The sequence below is a fragment of the Carassius auratus genome, chromosome 5 (assembly GCF_003368295.1).
Source record: "Carassius auratus strain Wakin chromosome 5, ASM336829v1, whole genome shotgun sequence".
In the NCBI taxonomy this organism is placed as follows: domain Eukaryota; kingdom Metazoa; phylum Chordata; class Actinopteri; order Cypriniformes; family Cyprinidae; genus Carassius; species Carassius auratus.
Genome location: NC_039247.1, coordinates 11,096,718 through 11,114,669, shown reverse-complemented (window position 1 = coordinate 11,114,669; position 17,952 = coordinate 11,096,718). Strand labels below are relative to the sequence as shown.

Sequence of the window (17,952 nt, the reverse complement as noted above, 5' to 3'; positions counted from 1 at the left end):
TGACAACATTACTAAGATAAAACGCACTAAGTTAGCTGTCAGTCAGTCGAGTACCACAAAAGTAAAAGTGAAGAGACTAGGAAATGCTCTGAAATTAAAGCTGGCATCACACTTGACTTGAGTCCTGCCCATCAGCTGGCAAAGAGCACTCAAGCTAGAGCCAAGAGGGGATGCCAAGCCTCTGGCAGTCTGTCAACGTTCTTCTCTCATTACACACAGCATGTCATGTAGAGCATTCGTTTAAAAGACAATCATGATCTTAACTTAATCAAAACTGATCAGGTCTGAATTTGAAAAAAAAAAAAAAGGTTAATTTCCATGATGAATTAGATTTCCACTTTGGTGGCACTGTTATAAGATACATCCTGCTGAATTTCCGAGTGAGTCATTGAGACATTAAAGCTGATTTTAACAGAGAAGGAAAGTCTATCTGGTTAACTGACCATCACCTGAGAGGCCACTCTATTGTCCCAAAACTCCAGTTTGTCACAGGATCCCAGTGCTCAGCTCACAATATGGCTTCAGACTTTAGAAAGAGCTAGAGCTCATCGTTGGTCCCTGGCCCTCATTCTTCTACAAGAGCAACTACACAAAGACTTGACAAATATTTGCTGCTTAAAAGTCTAAATCAGAATTTTTATATATGTTTTTTTATAATTTATCAATTTGAATATTTTTTCTTTATAAGTATTAGTGACAACAAAATTTTTTCGCAAAACTTTTTTCCCCAAAAGGTTATTAAAATAATTAAATCTGTACAATCTGTCATTTTCTAGTGCTATTTTGAGTTACATTTTCTTTAAATTTTATAAATCTTAAATGTTATTTTTTTAACAAAGAGGAATTAAAGAATTAAAAAAATGCTTATTGTCAGTTTGTGCATTATTAATTTATAAAGTAATAGCGTATGATATATACTATACTGTGTTTGTGTGTGTGTGTGTATAAATATATATTAATCTTATGAAAATCTGACAAAATTGATCATAGCTTATGATTATTTACATTTTAATAGATTATTTCAGCTGCTTTCTCCATGGACAAATGCAGAAGTATATGAAATTATTCTGAATTACCTCAGCATCCATTGCTTTTTCCTGAAGAGATGAATCCTAGTTCTCCTAGTATTTTTCCAGGGCTCAAAAGTTTAAAGTGCCTTCAGTTCCCAGTTTTGTCCTGGCATGACGGAAACTCAGACCAGCATGAAGACACATAAAGTGTGATCCACTTCACATTCGGTCCTCTTCAATCCAACTCTTTTTTCCTTTCTCACTCTTCTTCTCTATCTCATGTTTCCATCCTTTGTTCTCATTAATTTATTTCAGTTTAAGCACCACCACTAAACTCGGCTCATGGTCTGCTCCAAGATGCTGAATGATTCATGGAGGGGCAGCAAGAGAAGATCTCATTCAGCGCCTCTCCTTAGACGCCGGTGCCCCACCATGTGTAACACAAGGCTGTGGAAACCTGAGCAAACACCCTGCTCCCTCCTCTACTATCTGTCTTCTTCTGCACAAAATTACATTGTTGGGGTCTAGTTACTGATCTTTGATTAGGTGGATCTGTTTTCTGCTAATTACTACCCACTCTCCAACACCAGGCTCGTGGCTCATAGCCCATTTGGTTTAAAACTGCCTCTATATTTTATTTTTACAGACTGATAGGTGTGTAATCGCTCTGACTGCTGGGACGGTCAGCTGAGGCTCTGATGGAACCTGAGTCAGTAGATGTTTACTTCATTACTGTAAAGCTGTGGAAGTAGTAGCCTTTCTCAGGGAATGTACAGGTTCAGTTGGCCCACTGTCTACACTCATGTTATCTTCAATTTCTACTTTCATGTCTTGAGATATACATTTCAATTAATCAGCTGACTCTAAAGGAAATCATGCAATTGTCAATGTCATTGTGTAAACACTGTCTAGTTCGTGAATGATTTTTTCAGTGAACCGGTTGAACCAGTTCGAACTGAGTGCACTGATAAAATGGCATGAGTTTATAGAGAATTTGAATGATGAATGTTGTCAGATTGCTAAGACGTAAAAAATTACTGGTTTATGAACCGTTTTAACTGGTTCGCAGAAATTAACCATCTAAAAGAATGTTTGCAATTTTCAGATATTACAGTTTTTCTCAGTCGCTTTGGTACATTTCTCGAATCAAACTCACAATTTGCAAAACAGTAAGTGGATTTCTCAAAACAATTTGTACAAATAGCAAAACACCATGGATCTCCTGCAAAAGCCAGTCTCTTACTCAGAATCCTTAGTTCATCTCTCAAAAATAAATATCTGTGTCAATGAACATGTCAATGCCATCAGAATGACAAGTCCTTGTGTCACTTTGTCTATACAGTATAAGCTTTTCAACTGAAGATTCATGAGATGAACCTTTGAGCTATTTCAGAGAAATGGTTTATCATTGGTTTATCATCTACATTCTCTTCATTAGTAAATATTCACTTGCACAATTCATGCCAAATTGACAAAAAGTCTAATAATAATGTGTAAAAAAAGAAAAGAAAAAGTGTGCTTTGCAGTTTATGACAACTAGATTAACCATTTTGCATTGAATGACTTATACGATGAACTAAAGACTAGATGTTTTGAGGGGTAAGACTATTGCACAGAAAACTATATAATACACTTTGAGCAACATGACATTAGCAACTGATAATGTACGAAACAACAGAAAATTGTACATAATCATTTGCATGGATGGACCAAAGCATTTGCAACTTGTTCAAAGAAATGAGAAACTGCTTTTTTGATGTGAGAATTGAACAGGTAGTTTTGAGAATTTCAATTCTGATCTGAGAAATGTACCAAAGTGTCTGAGAAAAACTGTAATCAGATTTCCATTTCATGTGTGATATGTACCATGCGCTTGAGGTAAATCATATTTACTTATGCTCACATATTTACATACGCTTACACGCTCACAACACTTAAATGTCGCCCTTCCTTGGGAATTCCAAATCAACAAGATTCTTATCAGTTACGAAGCCTGACTCGCTATAATAATTTGTCCTTGATCTCTTCCACACATATCATCACTTATCTACTACTTTTTGTCTTAAGAAAAAGTAAATAAATAAATAAATAAAATTAGTAGTTTCTGTGTCAATATAGCACCACCAGCTGCAAAACTAATTCCTGCTTGTTTTCAAACATGTTTCCTGATCATTTCCCATTGGGCAGGCCAATAAATAGTCCTGCCCCAAAACTCACATCATTGGTTGAACTAAGGTTGCTGTGCTGACGAGATTGGTGCCATACACAGTGTTTGCTATTTTCAATTCATAATTTTTGTTCAGAGTTTTACACAAACCTTGACTTTGCAGTTCACACGATTCCAAAGGTGAACTTCCAAAGGTATACCATCCCACAATCTTTGTCTGGATACAAATAACTAAGCTTTTGACAAAGCCTAGTTTCAGATTAGTTGATTTCCTTTAAGATAATAAAGGAATTAATAAAAAAAAGAATATATGCTGTGAAAACACAAACAAATAAACAAAATCGCTGTAAAAATAAAGTTCTGAAATATACAACAGTGTAAAATGATCAATGGAATCAAAGCACAGCTCAGAGATCGGAAATTCCACAGCAAAAAATTGGCCACGATAATATTCATAGCCCTAATTACTGTCCCCGACTACACCTTTAATCTAATTTATAGGTTAGTGGTGCAAGGCGATACAGTGATGAAACAGATGCTCTTTTGTAACTAAACACAACACACTTCAGATAAAAAGGAACTTAACTGATCGTGATGGTAGACCCTCAAAGATTACAAAATATATTTAGTAGCCAAGAATGATATTGCCTCCACATTTTTAAGAACCGTACATTTGTATTTTACATTTGTAATTTACAAGTGTAATTTGTAAACATGTACTGCATATACCATGTTGTATTCAGCAATAATAAATGTCTAGATAGATGTCTAGATAGATAGATAGATAGATAGATAGATAGATAGATAGATAGATAGATAGATAGATAGATAGATAGATAGATAGATAGATAGATAGATAGATAGATAGATAGATAGATCAAGAAATTAACTGCAAACTCTCTCCAGAGCATAAGCGTTACTATGGACAGTAGGTAGATCTTACCTTAGAGTTCAGGCAGTTCATGTTTTGATGAGAGCAAGACAAAATTTGCATCCTGTTTGGTTTGTTTCAATTGGGAGTCCCAAGAGAGAATGGGGCAGTGCCAGTGGCACAGAGAGTATAGCGTACTGTGTGCATTGGTGTCCAGCATAAAAAAAGACAAGGTTCAGGAAAGAGTTGAAGTGGGACACTGCTTATTATGGCTGAATCCCCTGGATTTATGGACTTCCAACTATGAAACATGCTCTACATGGGCTGTCGTAGTGTCCTAATTTTTTTTTTCCTTTTCTTTTTTTATTGAGACTGGCCTCATTCCCAGATGCTCAAGGCAGACTATACAGTGTTGTGATCTAAATATAGTGTGTTTATTTTTTCTTTTTAGTTATTTATTTTTGCAAAAGTCGAATGAAGTAATTTAAAATCAGTATTCCCTCAATGTACTAAAATGTGTAAACGATTACTATTGCATTCCCTCAATTTACAAGGTCTGATTTACAAGGTCAAGGACTGATTTACAAGGTCTTACAGGTTTGGAACGACATGAGGGTGATTATTAATGGCATCATTTTCATTTTGGGGTGAACTAACCCTTTAACAATAACATTGTTAATAAATAATAAATAGCATAATGTCATTTGAGAGAGCAGTCCAGTCAACTGGTTTCTTTCCTGATGCTTTAAGTAGCATGTTAGTTTTAGAAAAGTGCCTACATCCAAAGAAGCCTAAATGTGCTGAGTATGGTGATGGATGTGAGTCTCAAGGACATGATGACGTTTCCAGAAAAGAAAAAAACAGCCAGTCATATATTTCTTTAACTACTGTATCGTAATGTATTTTAAAGGTGCAGTTTTTAGTTGCAATATTCACAGTAACCATGATCATTCAGTAGCATTCAGGTGGTCAGAAACACTGGCCCTCAGAGACAACTACTCAATGTAAAATAAAACCGCTTAAATGTCTTATTGAGTGTATGTGATTTTGAACATACATTTAAAGTTTTATTTTAACTCTGTGTGAACTTTAGTAATAAATAAATAACTAAGTGCACATTTATTCCTGATAAATATATTTACATTTTATAATTCTGGCTCAATTCTCTGCCTTTCCTCTGAGCATAAGAGCCCCAAAGTAGAAAGACCAGGCCATGGAGGTTCCTGCTGAGCCACAGGACCACAGCATCTGTGAAAATCTCTGAGCCTTGACACTCATGAGAGGTGGGTTGATGAGCTCTCACTGTCAACACAGAATTCAGCAGCAGAAAACCTGACAATGGAAAGAATATTGACATTAAACATAATAAAACAGCTTTAAAATTATGTTATAACTCGAAACACCTTGATGGAGCACTCATATACAGGCACACTACCATTCAAAAGTTTGGGCTCAGTAATATTTTTAAAGGGGTTATATGATGCGATTTAAATTTTTCCTTTCTCTTTGGACTGTTACAAGCTCTTGGTTCATAAAGAAGATCTGTGAAGTTGCAAAGACTAAAGTCTCAAATCCAAACAGATATTCTTTATAAAAGTTAAAGGGATAGTTCACCCAAAAATGAAGATTTGATGTTTATCTACTTACCCACAGGGCATTCAAGATGTAGGTGACACTGTTTCTTCAGTAGAACACAAACTAAACCAAATTAAACCCTGCGGCTTGTGATGATACACTGATGTGTAAAGACAAAAAACAAAAAAAAACAATCGGTCTGTGCAAGAAACTGAACAGTATTTCAGTATTTCTCTCAAATGTACCATTGACACTCTATCTACAATCTCAGTTAGGAGTCTCAATGGTCCATTTGAGAGATAGGTGGTGGTAATGCACTTATAAGTCTGCATCCGCTGTAAAGCAAGAAGAAGAAGCCTCCTCACGCACCTGCTTGAGAACGCACTCAGGAGGATCTGCTTAGGAGAGTTTGCACACTGCGTGAAACAGAGGGGAAAAAACTATATAAGTACTGTTCAGTTTCTTGACTGATAATTTTGTGTCTTTACACATCAGTGTATCATCACGAGCCACAGGGTTTAATTTGGTTTTGTTTGTGTATGTTTTTTTAGTTTTGTTGTTTGTTTTAGCCATGATTCCTATTCACTCAAATGATAAGAGTGATAAACTGCAACGGTTTCATTTAGAAATCTTAGTTTGTATTCTACTGAAGAAACAAATTCACCTACTGTACATCTTGGATGCCCTGGGAGTAAGCAGATACAAATCTAATTTTCATTTTTGAGTGAACTATCCCTTTAAGAGTCAACCACGCCTACTTAAAACAGCTGGTTCTAACACACCCCCATGTCTAAGTCACAATGTGGGAAGATTTGCATAACATCGCCCTAATGTTCACGCAAAGAAAGAAGGCTTATTTTTTCATTTTCGCTTTTGCCGCCATCACCATGTCGTGGAGACGCTGTTTGTTTCGTTTGTGAAAGCGAAACTACTTTGAAAAGAGGACACAACTAGAAATCAGTGGTTAAGTTGTATTTACAATACAGTTCCAGAACAGTTCAACCCACATATTCAGATGTGTGCAGCGCATTTTACGGAGGACGAGGACTGTTTTCCAAACTGCAATAAGTGAAGCAGATCAACATGCAGAGTTGTCAGTAGAGATGTACTGTAAGATGTCACCGTGGTGAGATGATCGATATATAATTATTTCCACAGTTCAGTACATGTGGTACCTAGGAGGAGGAGGTTTAGGCCTCAGCACACTGAAGGCCAACCCATAAGCCTGACCTGCATGGTGATCGGGGTCTTGCCCAAGAATGACCACTTTTACCTGTCAAAATATGATATGTAGTCTATTGAAATCCACAGATCTTTTATACCTCTTCCTTTTTTAGAATATTAAAGAATTTACATCTTGAATTGCGTACAATGTTGTGCCAAAAAACACATGCTCAGGGCTGGGATAAACAGTAAAGTATTTCCTCTCCATTGTAACAAAAGACATTAGCTGAAAAAAGAAAAAAAACAGGAATTTTTTTTTTTTTTTACTTCATCTTTTCATTGTTATTTTGATTATGTCTCAAACTGAGTTTCACTTACTTTTGTAAAATAAGGTTTTGTAAATTCCATCCCGATTTTACTTCGCCAGCTTTCACCAACGGCTAGAGGTATATTTCAACTGGTCAGTCGTGTCAGTGGGGCACATCTGTTCTGCTCTATCTGATGCAGCTGTTCCTCACTGAGCGGCATGTTCTCAGCACTCACTTGCTCTTTGCAGGATGCATAGTCATTTAAGCAAAGAAATTATAGGAATAGCACACACTTAGATACAGGACTGTTCATGAAATGAACAGGAAATGCAGGAAAGGTTTAAATATATTCTTTTTTCAATAATTACCTAAAATAGTCAGATAAATGCAGAGTTTACTGAACTCATTCAGTCACTTAATCTACCTTTAGACATTTGTAAATTAAGAAAAACTGTGTACACAGTACTGGCTGTTGTTTCTCAGAGTCAGACCCCTTCACAAATACTGCTGTATCACCGTTATGCTCCCATTTCATGCAAATGCAAGTTTGTTCAACCATTTGCAAGACAAAATCTAAAACATGTTTCCTTAACCATGACTCTAACTGTTAACAAATAAAATTTCAAATCAGGTGGCATTTCCTTTTTTTTTTTTTTTTTAGCTACAGCTATCATTTTAAAAAGAAAAATGTAAACTTTGACATTCATAACATATTAACATTACAAGGGAAAGGCATTGCATGGTACAGACAAGTTTAACTTCACTTTCCAGGACAATATTCAAAGGCCCCCTTCCACACGAATGCCATATGAAATATAAACATGGCACCTGGTGGCCGAGTTTGGTACCGCATTATAATGTTAGACAGAATTTTTGCTTCTTCCTTGTGTTGCTTCCTTCAGATAATTTTTTTTCCAACACACTATTTTGTATATTTGCATGTATTTACATACTTTAAAGTCATCCTGCAGCTCCCGTAGTATTGTTCATTAGCATCCTGATTGAGAACTACTGCCTTAGTTATTTTATGCCACTTCTGTGGTGCTCAACTCATCTAACTTATTTAACTTTTCTGTTTGGACATAGAATTAGAAGGTTGATGTGTGTGTATACCCTTACGAAAAAGAAGTTTATTCAAGTGTGCTATTAGTTTAAAAATAGGAAAGTATGCATTAAGTTTACGTTTTATGTACTTCTCAGAAATGGGCTTTATGTACTCAGATATATACTTAAAATGACATTTAAGTACACTTGATTTATGCTTACAAAAATTCTAAATATATCGGAGCTATACTCCTAGAATCCATGTTTTAATTATTATACTGTAGAGGGCGCTAGTACACATCTTCTGCACAGAATTTCCAAAAAAACACAAGTGAAGAAGAATAAAAAAAAAACTACAGATACTAACACATGTAATCTTACAAGATCATTTGATATGAAACAGCATCGAAACTGTAACGTTATGGAATAAAATGTCGACCAATGAAGAGGTAATAATTACAGTCAAGATTTGGGGTATTGATTGACTCCGTACACAAAACTCTTTTTTCAGCTTTTTGTTCAAAATGTTAATTCTTTATTTCTTATGAAACTTACCCACATTAAAGTGTTTAAAAAAAGAATGCATGAAGCTACAGTAGAATAAAATGTATTTGTTTACAAACAGAAACCCTGTTCTTTCTTTGGATGTTTTGTGTTCAGATATTCATATAACAAAATATATACAAATTCAAACCTAAATAGGGACACAGTAGTATACTTAAAAGTATACATTTCTATACTGGAAAGTGGGCTAATTTAGTCCCAAGGAGTATTGAAACAGTACACTTAGAAGGATACTACTAGAACACTTCTATTTGTATACTTGCTACATAAAGTATACTTAAAAATATACTTGAACTTTACCTAAGTATACTTAGTAAAATAAACTTGAAGTATACTATTTTTACTAGTGGTAAGGGTACCAATGAATCTGAATTAAAAAAAGAGTGCTTACAATAAATTCATTTGAAAAATGATGTGGGTAAACAAATTCAAAAAATTCCTTGTTTATGAAAACCAATTCTTTCCCCTTATCTCAGCATCTCTAATACTTCTATCTAACAAATGTTTCTAATGGAAATTAATAAGATTTAATGAAAGAATTCCACACATTCCCTCTCTTCCTTTTATCACTGCGTATCTTGTTTAGGGATGACATGATGCCGTGTGGGTTGTACTCTGGAGGACTGTGTGTTTGCTTGAGGCCAAGCCTACTTTCTTAGTTTACCATCCTTCAGATTGTGTTGATGTAATCAGAGATGCATGCCAGTCTAACACGTTCTATAGCTGAGAACACTTTTTTTGGTTTAGCGTTCCATCATAGCCGAGTGAAATGAGTGCATTGAAAAGATCATTGCAAATGGCTTACAAACGCAGGAAAGACAGCAATATCAGGTAATACATGTGTTTAGTGTTTACTCGTAAAATTGTTGTGGCTAGTAAGAATGATTTACACCTGTGCTGGTTTACTTTAAGTTGAGTGCAAATTGAAACTGAAGCCTTGAAATTTCAGACAAATGACAGTTTTAAATTATGTTTAGTTTGTGAAATGTAAAACCGACTACAATATTGTTTCAGATTTTCATTGTAAACCATACAAAAGCTAAAGTCTATATATTTGTTTAGTTTTGTGACATCCCAGACAGATGATAAAAGTGTCCTTACTGTTCATGAGGAGCAGCCCGGGAAAGATGAGCCTATCGATGAAGGAGTTTGCAGCAAGAACAGAAGCTCTGGAATCTCAGGTTGGCATCTATATCCAACATCTACATTTGTAGATGAATGTGCAATTAGAACATTCTCTTTATTCCAGGATAGAGTAGAATGTTTCATTAAATTCTAAAACAGTGATTAACGTCAGACTTGTGGTGTAATGAATGCATGTCGTTTAAGGACTTTAGGAGGTGCAGGTTAGATTAGAATGCTAAAAAAAAATCTTGTTCAAGAAATAACATTATGCATCCTCATGTATGCTACTGAATACTATTAAAGAGAACATAAGGCTTTTTTGTCTATAGAGCATGACAAAAAGTACAGTAAGTAGACACAAATATGCAAACAGAAAGACTAATAAAATATAGTTTTGAGGCTTTTTTGCATAGTACCATCTTTATTTCAGTCATAATTATTAATTGTAGTTCCAGATACTCTGTCAGCAGAATTTAAACTCCTCACAGGATTGACATTATGCTTTTTGCTGAATAGGTACTACTGTTGCTCAGAAGAATACACAGCCCTTGTCATAATTCCTTTCTGCATGGCTCAGTCTTAAGGAGATAACTCTAATGTCTATTTGGTGATTTGTGCTTAGCTTGTATACAATATCTTCTCATCATTCAATAAATATGCATTTCTTCAGAATCCTTCACTGTGGAAGAAGCAATTGAGGCTATCGGTTTCGGACGGTTTCAGTGGAAACTCTCAATGCTAACAGGAGTTGCGTGGGTAAGACATTCTGCATTATACTGTAGTATTTTAAATACAATTGATGGTTACTGAACAAATATCATCAGTTTGTTCAGCTCATTCGGTTTACTTAAAAGCTTTTTACTGTTTACTGAAAATTGTTTCATATTTGCATGCTTAAGATGGCCGATTCTATGGAAATGATGCTCCTTAGTATTGTAACTCCTCAACTGCGCTGTGAGTGGAGGCTCTCGAGCTGGAAAGTGGCATTCATAACAGCGGTCAGTATATTCACTGTTGAACATGTTTAAACACCTCATGGGGTTAGATTTGGTTATAGCTTTCTGAAAAGCTGTAGTGTGTAGTGTTGTGAAGACTTTTATAATATTTGAATTTAATCTTTTGAATTTTAAATGTATCGTTGTAATTTCGTACCTTGCCAGATAGTGTTCATTGGAATGATGGTCAGCTCCTCACTTTGGGGGAACATTTCAGATAAATATGGCCGAAAAGTGGTATGTTTTGGTTTATCTATCACAAGTGAATTGAGTAAATAAATAATAATGTCAATGCAAGCATTCCTTATAAGAACATAAAGCAGTCATTGTTGCCTAACTGACAGCCTCGTCATCCCCATCTCCATCTCCATCTTTTAGAGTTTAATACTGTGCCTGCTGTGGACATTGCACTATGGGCTTCTCAGTGCTTTCACACCTGTTTACAGCTGGATCTTAGTCTTGCGATGCCTCGTGGGATTTGGCTTAGGAGGAGCCCCTCAGTCGTGAGTTTTTCCATCAATGAGCAATGAATGAAGTGGGGTTTATTGCAAACTCATAATTCACATTCAGCTGAACAACACTCAGAATGTGAAGTCTTCTTTATGGAACTTTGTATTAATGTTCTAGATATTAAGTTCTAATTAATGTCTACATGTTTTGGACACTGCTTTTACATCTTTTACATGAATTTGACAAAAAAAATTTAACTGACATATTTTCCTCAGAAATCATTAAACCTGTTCAGTTGCTCACTACTACAAATAACTTCCCAAGTCATTTAATCTGTAATCAGTTTAATTAAAAAAATGCTTTTATTCAGATAAGACACATTGATACAAATCCCAGAATGTTACTAAATGTGTATTTTAAATAAACACTGTTTTTTTAACTTGATATTCATCATAGAATCCTAAAAGAAAATGTATCACAGTTTCTACAAAAATATTAAGAGTTTTCAACAAGTTTCTCGAGCAACAAATCTGAATATATAAAGGATTTCTGAAGCATCATGTTTTTTTGATAATATTTCATTCATTCCCTTACAGAGTGACATTATATACTGAATTCCTCCCGATAAAATCCAGAGGGATATCTATAATCCTGTTAGGGGTAATTCAGATGACTGTTTATTTTTTAACATGCAACTATATTATACATTTGACATTTTACATTCTTCTGTTTCAATTTTACAATCTTCTGTGCTAATAGGTGTTCTGGGCCCTGGGTGCTGTGTTTGAAGTGTTACTGGCTATGGTGGTCATGCCCACATTAGGCTGGAAATGGCTGCTAGCTTTCTCCACCTTTCCTCTTGTTATCTTTGCTGCCTTCTGCTGTGTATGTATGGCTGTGACAATGTTTAAACTCTTACTGGACACAAGGCTCATGTTCAGGGGCCTTAAATTACAATACAGTTCATTAGGGATGCATGATATATCGGCCACCATATAGATATCGGCCTATAAATGTAAATTTTTCTGTCATCGTCGTAAAACTGATAAGAGAATTTGGCCGATGTCTTAGAGACGATAAATAATCCATTATTTCTGGCAGAGACACTTCAGATGTGCACTGTTCACCATGATGATTTTTAATTGCTTGAAACATCATTGGAAACACTTAGAAAATGAAAATACAGTGAACTGCAATATGTGCGTTCAAGTCTGTCATATAATAATGAGATTATTAGCTACTGTAAAATAATGTAACGGAATCTTTGTTCATCAGTTTGCTTGTGCATTTACAGTCTTTTGTGTAATTGTACATTGTAATATTGTGATTATTTTATGCATATAAATCAGATTTTTCTCATATAGAATGCGTTTGGTTAAGCTATAGCCTATGGAGGGATAATAGAGTGCTTCAGTTTGCTGGTGATCATCTTTAGCTCAGTGCACACAGCTCAAACAGCAGCTTACAACAATGACTATGACTGAGATTGTCATATATATAACATTTTAATGAGAACACTATTATAATAAAACGTTATGAATTAGTTTGATTTGGTTTCCATGATTCAGCGCATTGTTGCATGAAGTGCCAAGAGCGCATGCACAACAGAAGTTACACATTCTGATTAGCACGTCACTTAGTTCGACTTCACGTGTGCATTTGGTATTTTTGTACTTATATAAGTTGTAATATTATATTTATGTTGTATAAATATCTGAATATATGATGCGTTTTCCTGTGTTAAATAAGATGGCAGCACTTCAGTTTACCGGTTTTCATTTAGCTCTTCAGCTTCAACATTTTCATCAGGCTCTCGATAATTATGTCATAATGTGGATTAAGATTTATCGGCCAACATATTGGTTATCAGCTTTCATATTTAAATAATTATCAGTTATCAGTATCGGCCAAAACTTCCATATCGGTGCATCCCTAGAATTCCTATGGATTCTGCTGTGTGATTATGAATTGTGCATATTTGTCATGTAGTGGTTACCAGAAAGTGCTAGATTTGATGTACTGAGGGGCAGAGAAGACAAGGCCCTGGACACTTTGAAATACATAGCAGCAGATAATAGGAGTTCTATGCCTACTGGAAGACTTATAGCCAACACTCAGGTATGTGGGGCTAACAGTCCCAAAATTTCCTACTCACACATCATTGAAGAATTTCAAATTTGGGGTTTTCATGTTTATTTTGTAAAGTCTAGTTGCATTTGATTTGTGTTTATGTATTTTAGACTGAGCGCGGAAGAATTAGAGATCTTTTTATTCCAGAATACCGCAAAACAACACTTTTGGTCTGGGTTATCTGGTATGTTCAAAATGTCAAATCCTTGCATATAAAACTTAAAAATGTATATATAAAACTAAAAAATCTACTTTGTTTGTTTTGTGAACACAGGTTTTGTAATGCTTTTTCATATTATGGTATTGTGCTGCTGACCACTGAAATGTTCCAAGCGGGATCTGCGTGTAGTGGTGAGTGGTTTGTAAAGTGTGTTGTGTGACCAAGCTCATCATAAAATGCACACAAACTTGAGATGCATCGAAGCGCTAGGGGGAACGATGTAACCACGTTGCCAGACTACCAAATCCCTGCCTAGTGTGTATCCAAAGAGCACAGCTTAGGACGAGAGGACTGAAGCGCCTGGAGTTAGTGGCAAATCTAAGCCATAGAACTTTGCAAAAGTGAAAGGCGTGGACCACCCCGCAGCATTGCAGATGTCCAGCATGAACACACCTGCCAGAAAGGCCTTGGAGGCTGTCATACCCCGTGTAGAGTGAGCCTTGGCTCCCTACAGCGGGGGAAGACCAGAGGACTAATAGGTGGCGTTGATAGTCTCAACTATCCAATGACTAATAGTCTGCTTAGAAGCAGGAAAGCCCCTCTTGGGGGGACCGTAGCATACAAGCAATTGGTCTGTTTCTCTCCACAGGGCAGCTCTGTGGATGTATGCGTCCAGGACTCGAACTGGACACATATAATTTAGCTTCTCTTGGTCGGGCTCCTGAAAGGGAGGAGGACAGAAGGCCTGCAGCACTACAGGTTGTTGTGTGACAGAGGGAACCTTAGGAACATATCCCGCTCGAGGGTATATGAACACTTTGGTCATGCCAGGTGCAAATCAAGATAGGTAGGGGCCACTGAGAGGGCCTGTAAATCTCCTACTCTCCTCAGAGAGGTAATAGCCAAAAGAAAGGCGGTTTTAAGGGTCAGATGTCTGTCTGAAATATCTTGAATCGGCTCGAATGGAGTTTTGCAAAGAGCCTCTAACACCACAACCAAGTCCCAGGGGGGAATACGGGACCGTACTGGAGGTCTCAGCCTCAGCGCACCGTGGAGGAAATGTGTAAAAAAGGGGTGTCTTCTCAAAGACTGACTATCAAGAGGGACATGGTAGGCCGCAATGGCCGCCACATAAACCTTCAGCGTGGAGTGGGTCAACCCTGCAGAGAGCCTGGCTTGTAGAAACTCCAGAATTATACCAACTGGGCAGTTAGCTGGGTCAAGCTGGTGGTTTCTGCACCATAAGGTGAAGAGTTTCCACCTCAGGGCGTACAGTTTCCTTGTTGAGGGAGCTCTGGCTTGGAGGATGGTCTCAACAACCTCGGGCTGAGAGACCGGATGCTATGAGTTGTGCCCCCTCAGGGGCCACACCAACAGCTTCCACATCTCTGGGCAAGGATGAATTATCGTGCCTTGCTCCTGAGTGAGTAGGTCTGTCCTGATCTGGTTCTGCGAACCATACTCGGCCCGGCCAGTACGGGGATACTAACAACAAACGGACCCCATGCTGGCGTACTCTCGCCAGAACTCCCGGGAGCAGAGTAATAGGGGGAAAGACATACAGACAAAGCCTTGGCCAGGTCGGTCCCATAGTGTCCAGTCCCAGAGAAGCTTGATGAACTAGAGAGAACCAAAGGGGACATTGTGATGTCTCTTGAGTCGCAAAGAGATCTTCACAATCTTGGACAAATTTACTGTCACTTTTGATTACTGACCCCAAACTTCCGAAGAGTAGTGTGTAATTTTCTTTTCAAATCTTTAATTTCCCATAAACAGATGAAGCACAATGTGTTGTGAATTTTAATAAAAATGTGTCTTATTCCAGCTACTGATAACTCAAATATGGAACCTCAGTGCAGTTTGGAGTGCAATTATCTGACTTTTAATGATTATATGGACCTTCTGTGGACTACCTTAGCAGAATTTCCAGGTGACATGAAGTCATTCTCTCCTCTCATGTTGCTGTTTTTAGTTAATCAACCTAAATCCAAACATTTTTATATGAGCTACATATATACAAAAAATAGGCAACTGTGTGATTTGTGTCTTGATGTCAGAACAGGTATTCTGGTCAGCCTGTGGATGATTGATCGAATTGGCCGGAAAAAAAGCATGGCAATTTGTTTCTTATTGTTCTCTGTATCTATTTTGCCATTGTATGTCTGCACACATAGGTACATTCATAAAAAACCTGTACAGATTCAAATAAGTATGCAAAAATAACCGTTGTAATTGCAAAAGTAATACAAAATATTTTTAAGCCACTGACATAACATATTTATCTTTTACTTTACAATTTCCAGGACAGTTCTCACAGTCTTTATTTTCATTGCTCGAGCCTGTATAACAGGGGGCTGGCAGGTTGCATATGTTTATACACCTGAGGTGAGGCTTCCTTGCAAAGTGGCGCAGTGTGATTCCGTCAATCCCAATAGAATTTTCATTAAAACTGTCGTGGCCTCCTCAGGTTTTCCCTACAGCAACCAGAGCTATTGGTATTGGTACAGGGAGCGGGATGGCTCGTGTTGGAGCTCTCATCACACCATTTATTGCTCAGGTAAAGCCTCCAGCTTCATAAGAAGAGAAAGGTGTATTGAACATGTATTTATGCTTTCCTGTGTGTGTGTGTGTGTGTGTGTGTGTGTGTGTGTGTGTGTGTGTGTGTGTGTGTGTGTGTGTGTGTGTGTGTGTGTGTGTGTGTGTTTGTGTCTGTATCCCCTCAGGTCCTTCTGAAGTCATCGGTTTACCTGACTGTCTCTGTGTATTTAATATGTTGCTTGCTGGGCACAGTGGCATCCTTGGTATTGCCCACTGAAACAACAGGGCGAAGCCTCCAGGAATCAACGCAAAGCACCATGGAACAAAAAATCATGGACATGCCACATGACTCTGAGATGGCCGAATCCTCCAGCAACACATGTCCTTAACAGCATATGGAAAGCTGTTAATATCTTTGTTAATATTATGCTTATAAAATATTGTAATTCATTTTATTGATAAGCTGTTTATGATGCCAAGCACTTGTCAAACTATTTTGTTGGGTCTTTCAGTTACACAATTGTTGATTTCTCTCTTTTGTGATGTTTTGTTTGTCAGTGCAAGAAACTGAACAGTATTTCAGTTTTTTTCTCAAATGGACTATTGTCACTCTATCTACAATCTCAGTTAAGAGTCTCAATGGTCCATTTGAGAGATAGGTGGTGGTAATGCACTTATAAGTCTGCATCCGCTGTAAAGCAAGAAGAAGCGCACCTGCTTGAGAACGCTTAGGAGAGTTTGCACACTGCATGAAGCAGAGGGGAAAAAACTATATAAGTACTGTTGAGTTTCTTGCAGAGACCAATCATGTTGTGTCTTTACACATCAATGTATCATGACGAGCCGCAGAGTTTAATTTGGTTTTGTTTGTGTATGTTTTTTTGTTTTTTGTTTTATTGTATGATTTGGCCGTGATTCCTATTCACTTAAATGATAAGAGTGATAAACTGCAACGGTTTCAGTTAAAAATCTCAGTTTGTGTTCTACTGAAGAAACCAATGTTTGTACTGTACATCTTGGAAGCCCTGGGGGTAAGCAGATTGTTCATTTTGGGTGAACTATCCCTTTAAGAGTCAACAAACGCCTACTTAAAACAGCTCGTTTTAACACAACCCCACGTCTACATCACAATGTGGGAAGATTTGCATAACATCGCCCTAATGTTCACACAAAGAAAGAAGGAATAACTTATATTTTTGCTTTTGCCGCTGCCACCATGTCGTGGAGACGCTGTGTGTTTCATTTGTGAAAGCGAAACTACTTTGTTTGGTCTTCGAAAAGAGGACACAACTAGAAATCAGTGGTTAAGTTGTATTTACAATACAGTTCCAGAACAGTTCAACCCACATATTCAGATGTGTGCAGCGCATTTTACGGAGGACGAGAACTGTTTCCTGGAAAATTAGCCTACAATGCCGGTTGTCTGTTTCTGTAAAGTGGGGCATCATAATGCACTGGATAGCTGGATGGCCAATCAGAGCACACCTTGTTTTTCAGAATGATTACATTTGTAAAAATTGACACGTTTCAGAAAGGTGGGGCATAGAGAAGCAACAATAACATACATTATGTGGAAAATAATGTGATTTTTTAACCTTGAACCAAATAAACACATTAAAAATAATGTTCTTTTTACAAACGTCATATGACCCCTTTAAATGTTTTGGAAAGAAGTTGGTTATGCTCACCAAGTTTGCATTTATTTATTTACAATCAAAAATGCAATAAACATATTAATTGTTAATTATTAATTATTAATTTAAAATATATTTTCTATTTTAATATGTTTTAAAATTAAATGTACTCTAGTCCTCTAATGTCAAAGCTAAATTTTCAGCAGCCATTACTCCA

The 17,952-nt window shown here is 36.9% G+C and overlaps 1 protein-coding gene and 1 pseudogene across 2 annotated transcripts; one reads left to right on the top strand and one right to left on the bottom strand.

The window, feature by feature from the left end:
- Positions 1–4,723: 4,723 nt before the first annotated feature.
- Positions 4,724–7,216, bottom strand: LOC113087565 (uracil-DNA glycosylase-like; annotated as a pseudogene).
- Positions 7,217–9,398: 2,182 nt separating this feature from the next.
- LOC113075210 (synaptic vesicle 2-related protein-like) lies at positions 9,399–16,691 on the top strand. 2 transcript variants are annotated; one of them, XM_026247874.1, is made up of 16 exons: positions 9,399–9,534; positions 9,766–9,884; positions 10,499–10,584; positions 10,728–10,826; positions 10,989–11,060; positions 11,202–11,326; positions 11,870–11,933; positions 12,033–12,158; positions 13,263–13,391; positions 13,514–13,587; positions 13,678–13,754; positions 15,389–15,493; positions 15,626–15,737; positions 15,867–15,948; positions 16,031–16,120; positions 16,287–16,691. In XM_026247874.1, exons 1-16 carry the CDS (start codon positions 9,473–9,475, stop codon positions 16,488–16,490), a joined length of 1,626 nt encoding a protein of 541 aa, XP_026103659.1. In that variant the 5' UTR covers positions 9,399–9,472; the 3' UTR covers positions 16,491–16,691. The 2 variants fall into 2 exon arrangements, with proteins under 2 accessions (XP_026103659.1, XP_026103666.1); XM_026247881.1 differs by lacking the exons at positions 15,867–15,948; positions 16,031–16,120; positions 16,287–16,691 and having other exon boundaries at positions 15,621–15,730.
- The last annotated feature ends 1,261 nt before the right edge of the window (positions 16,692–17,952 follow it).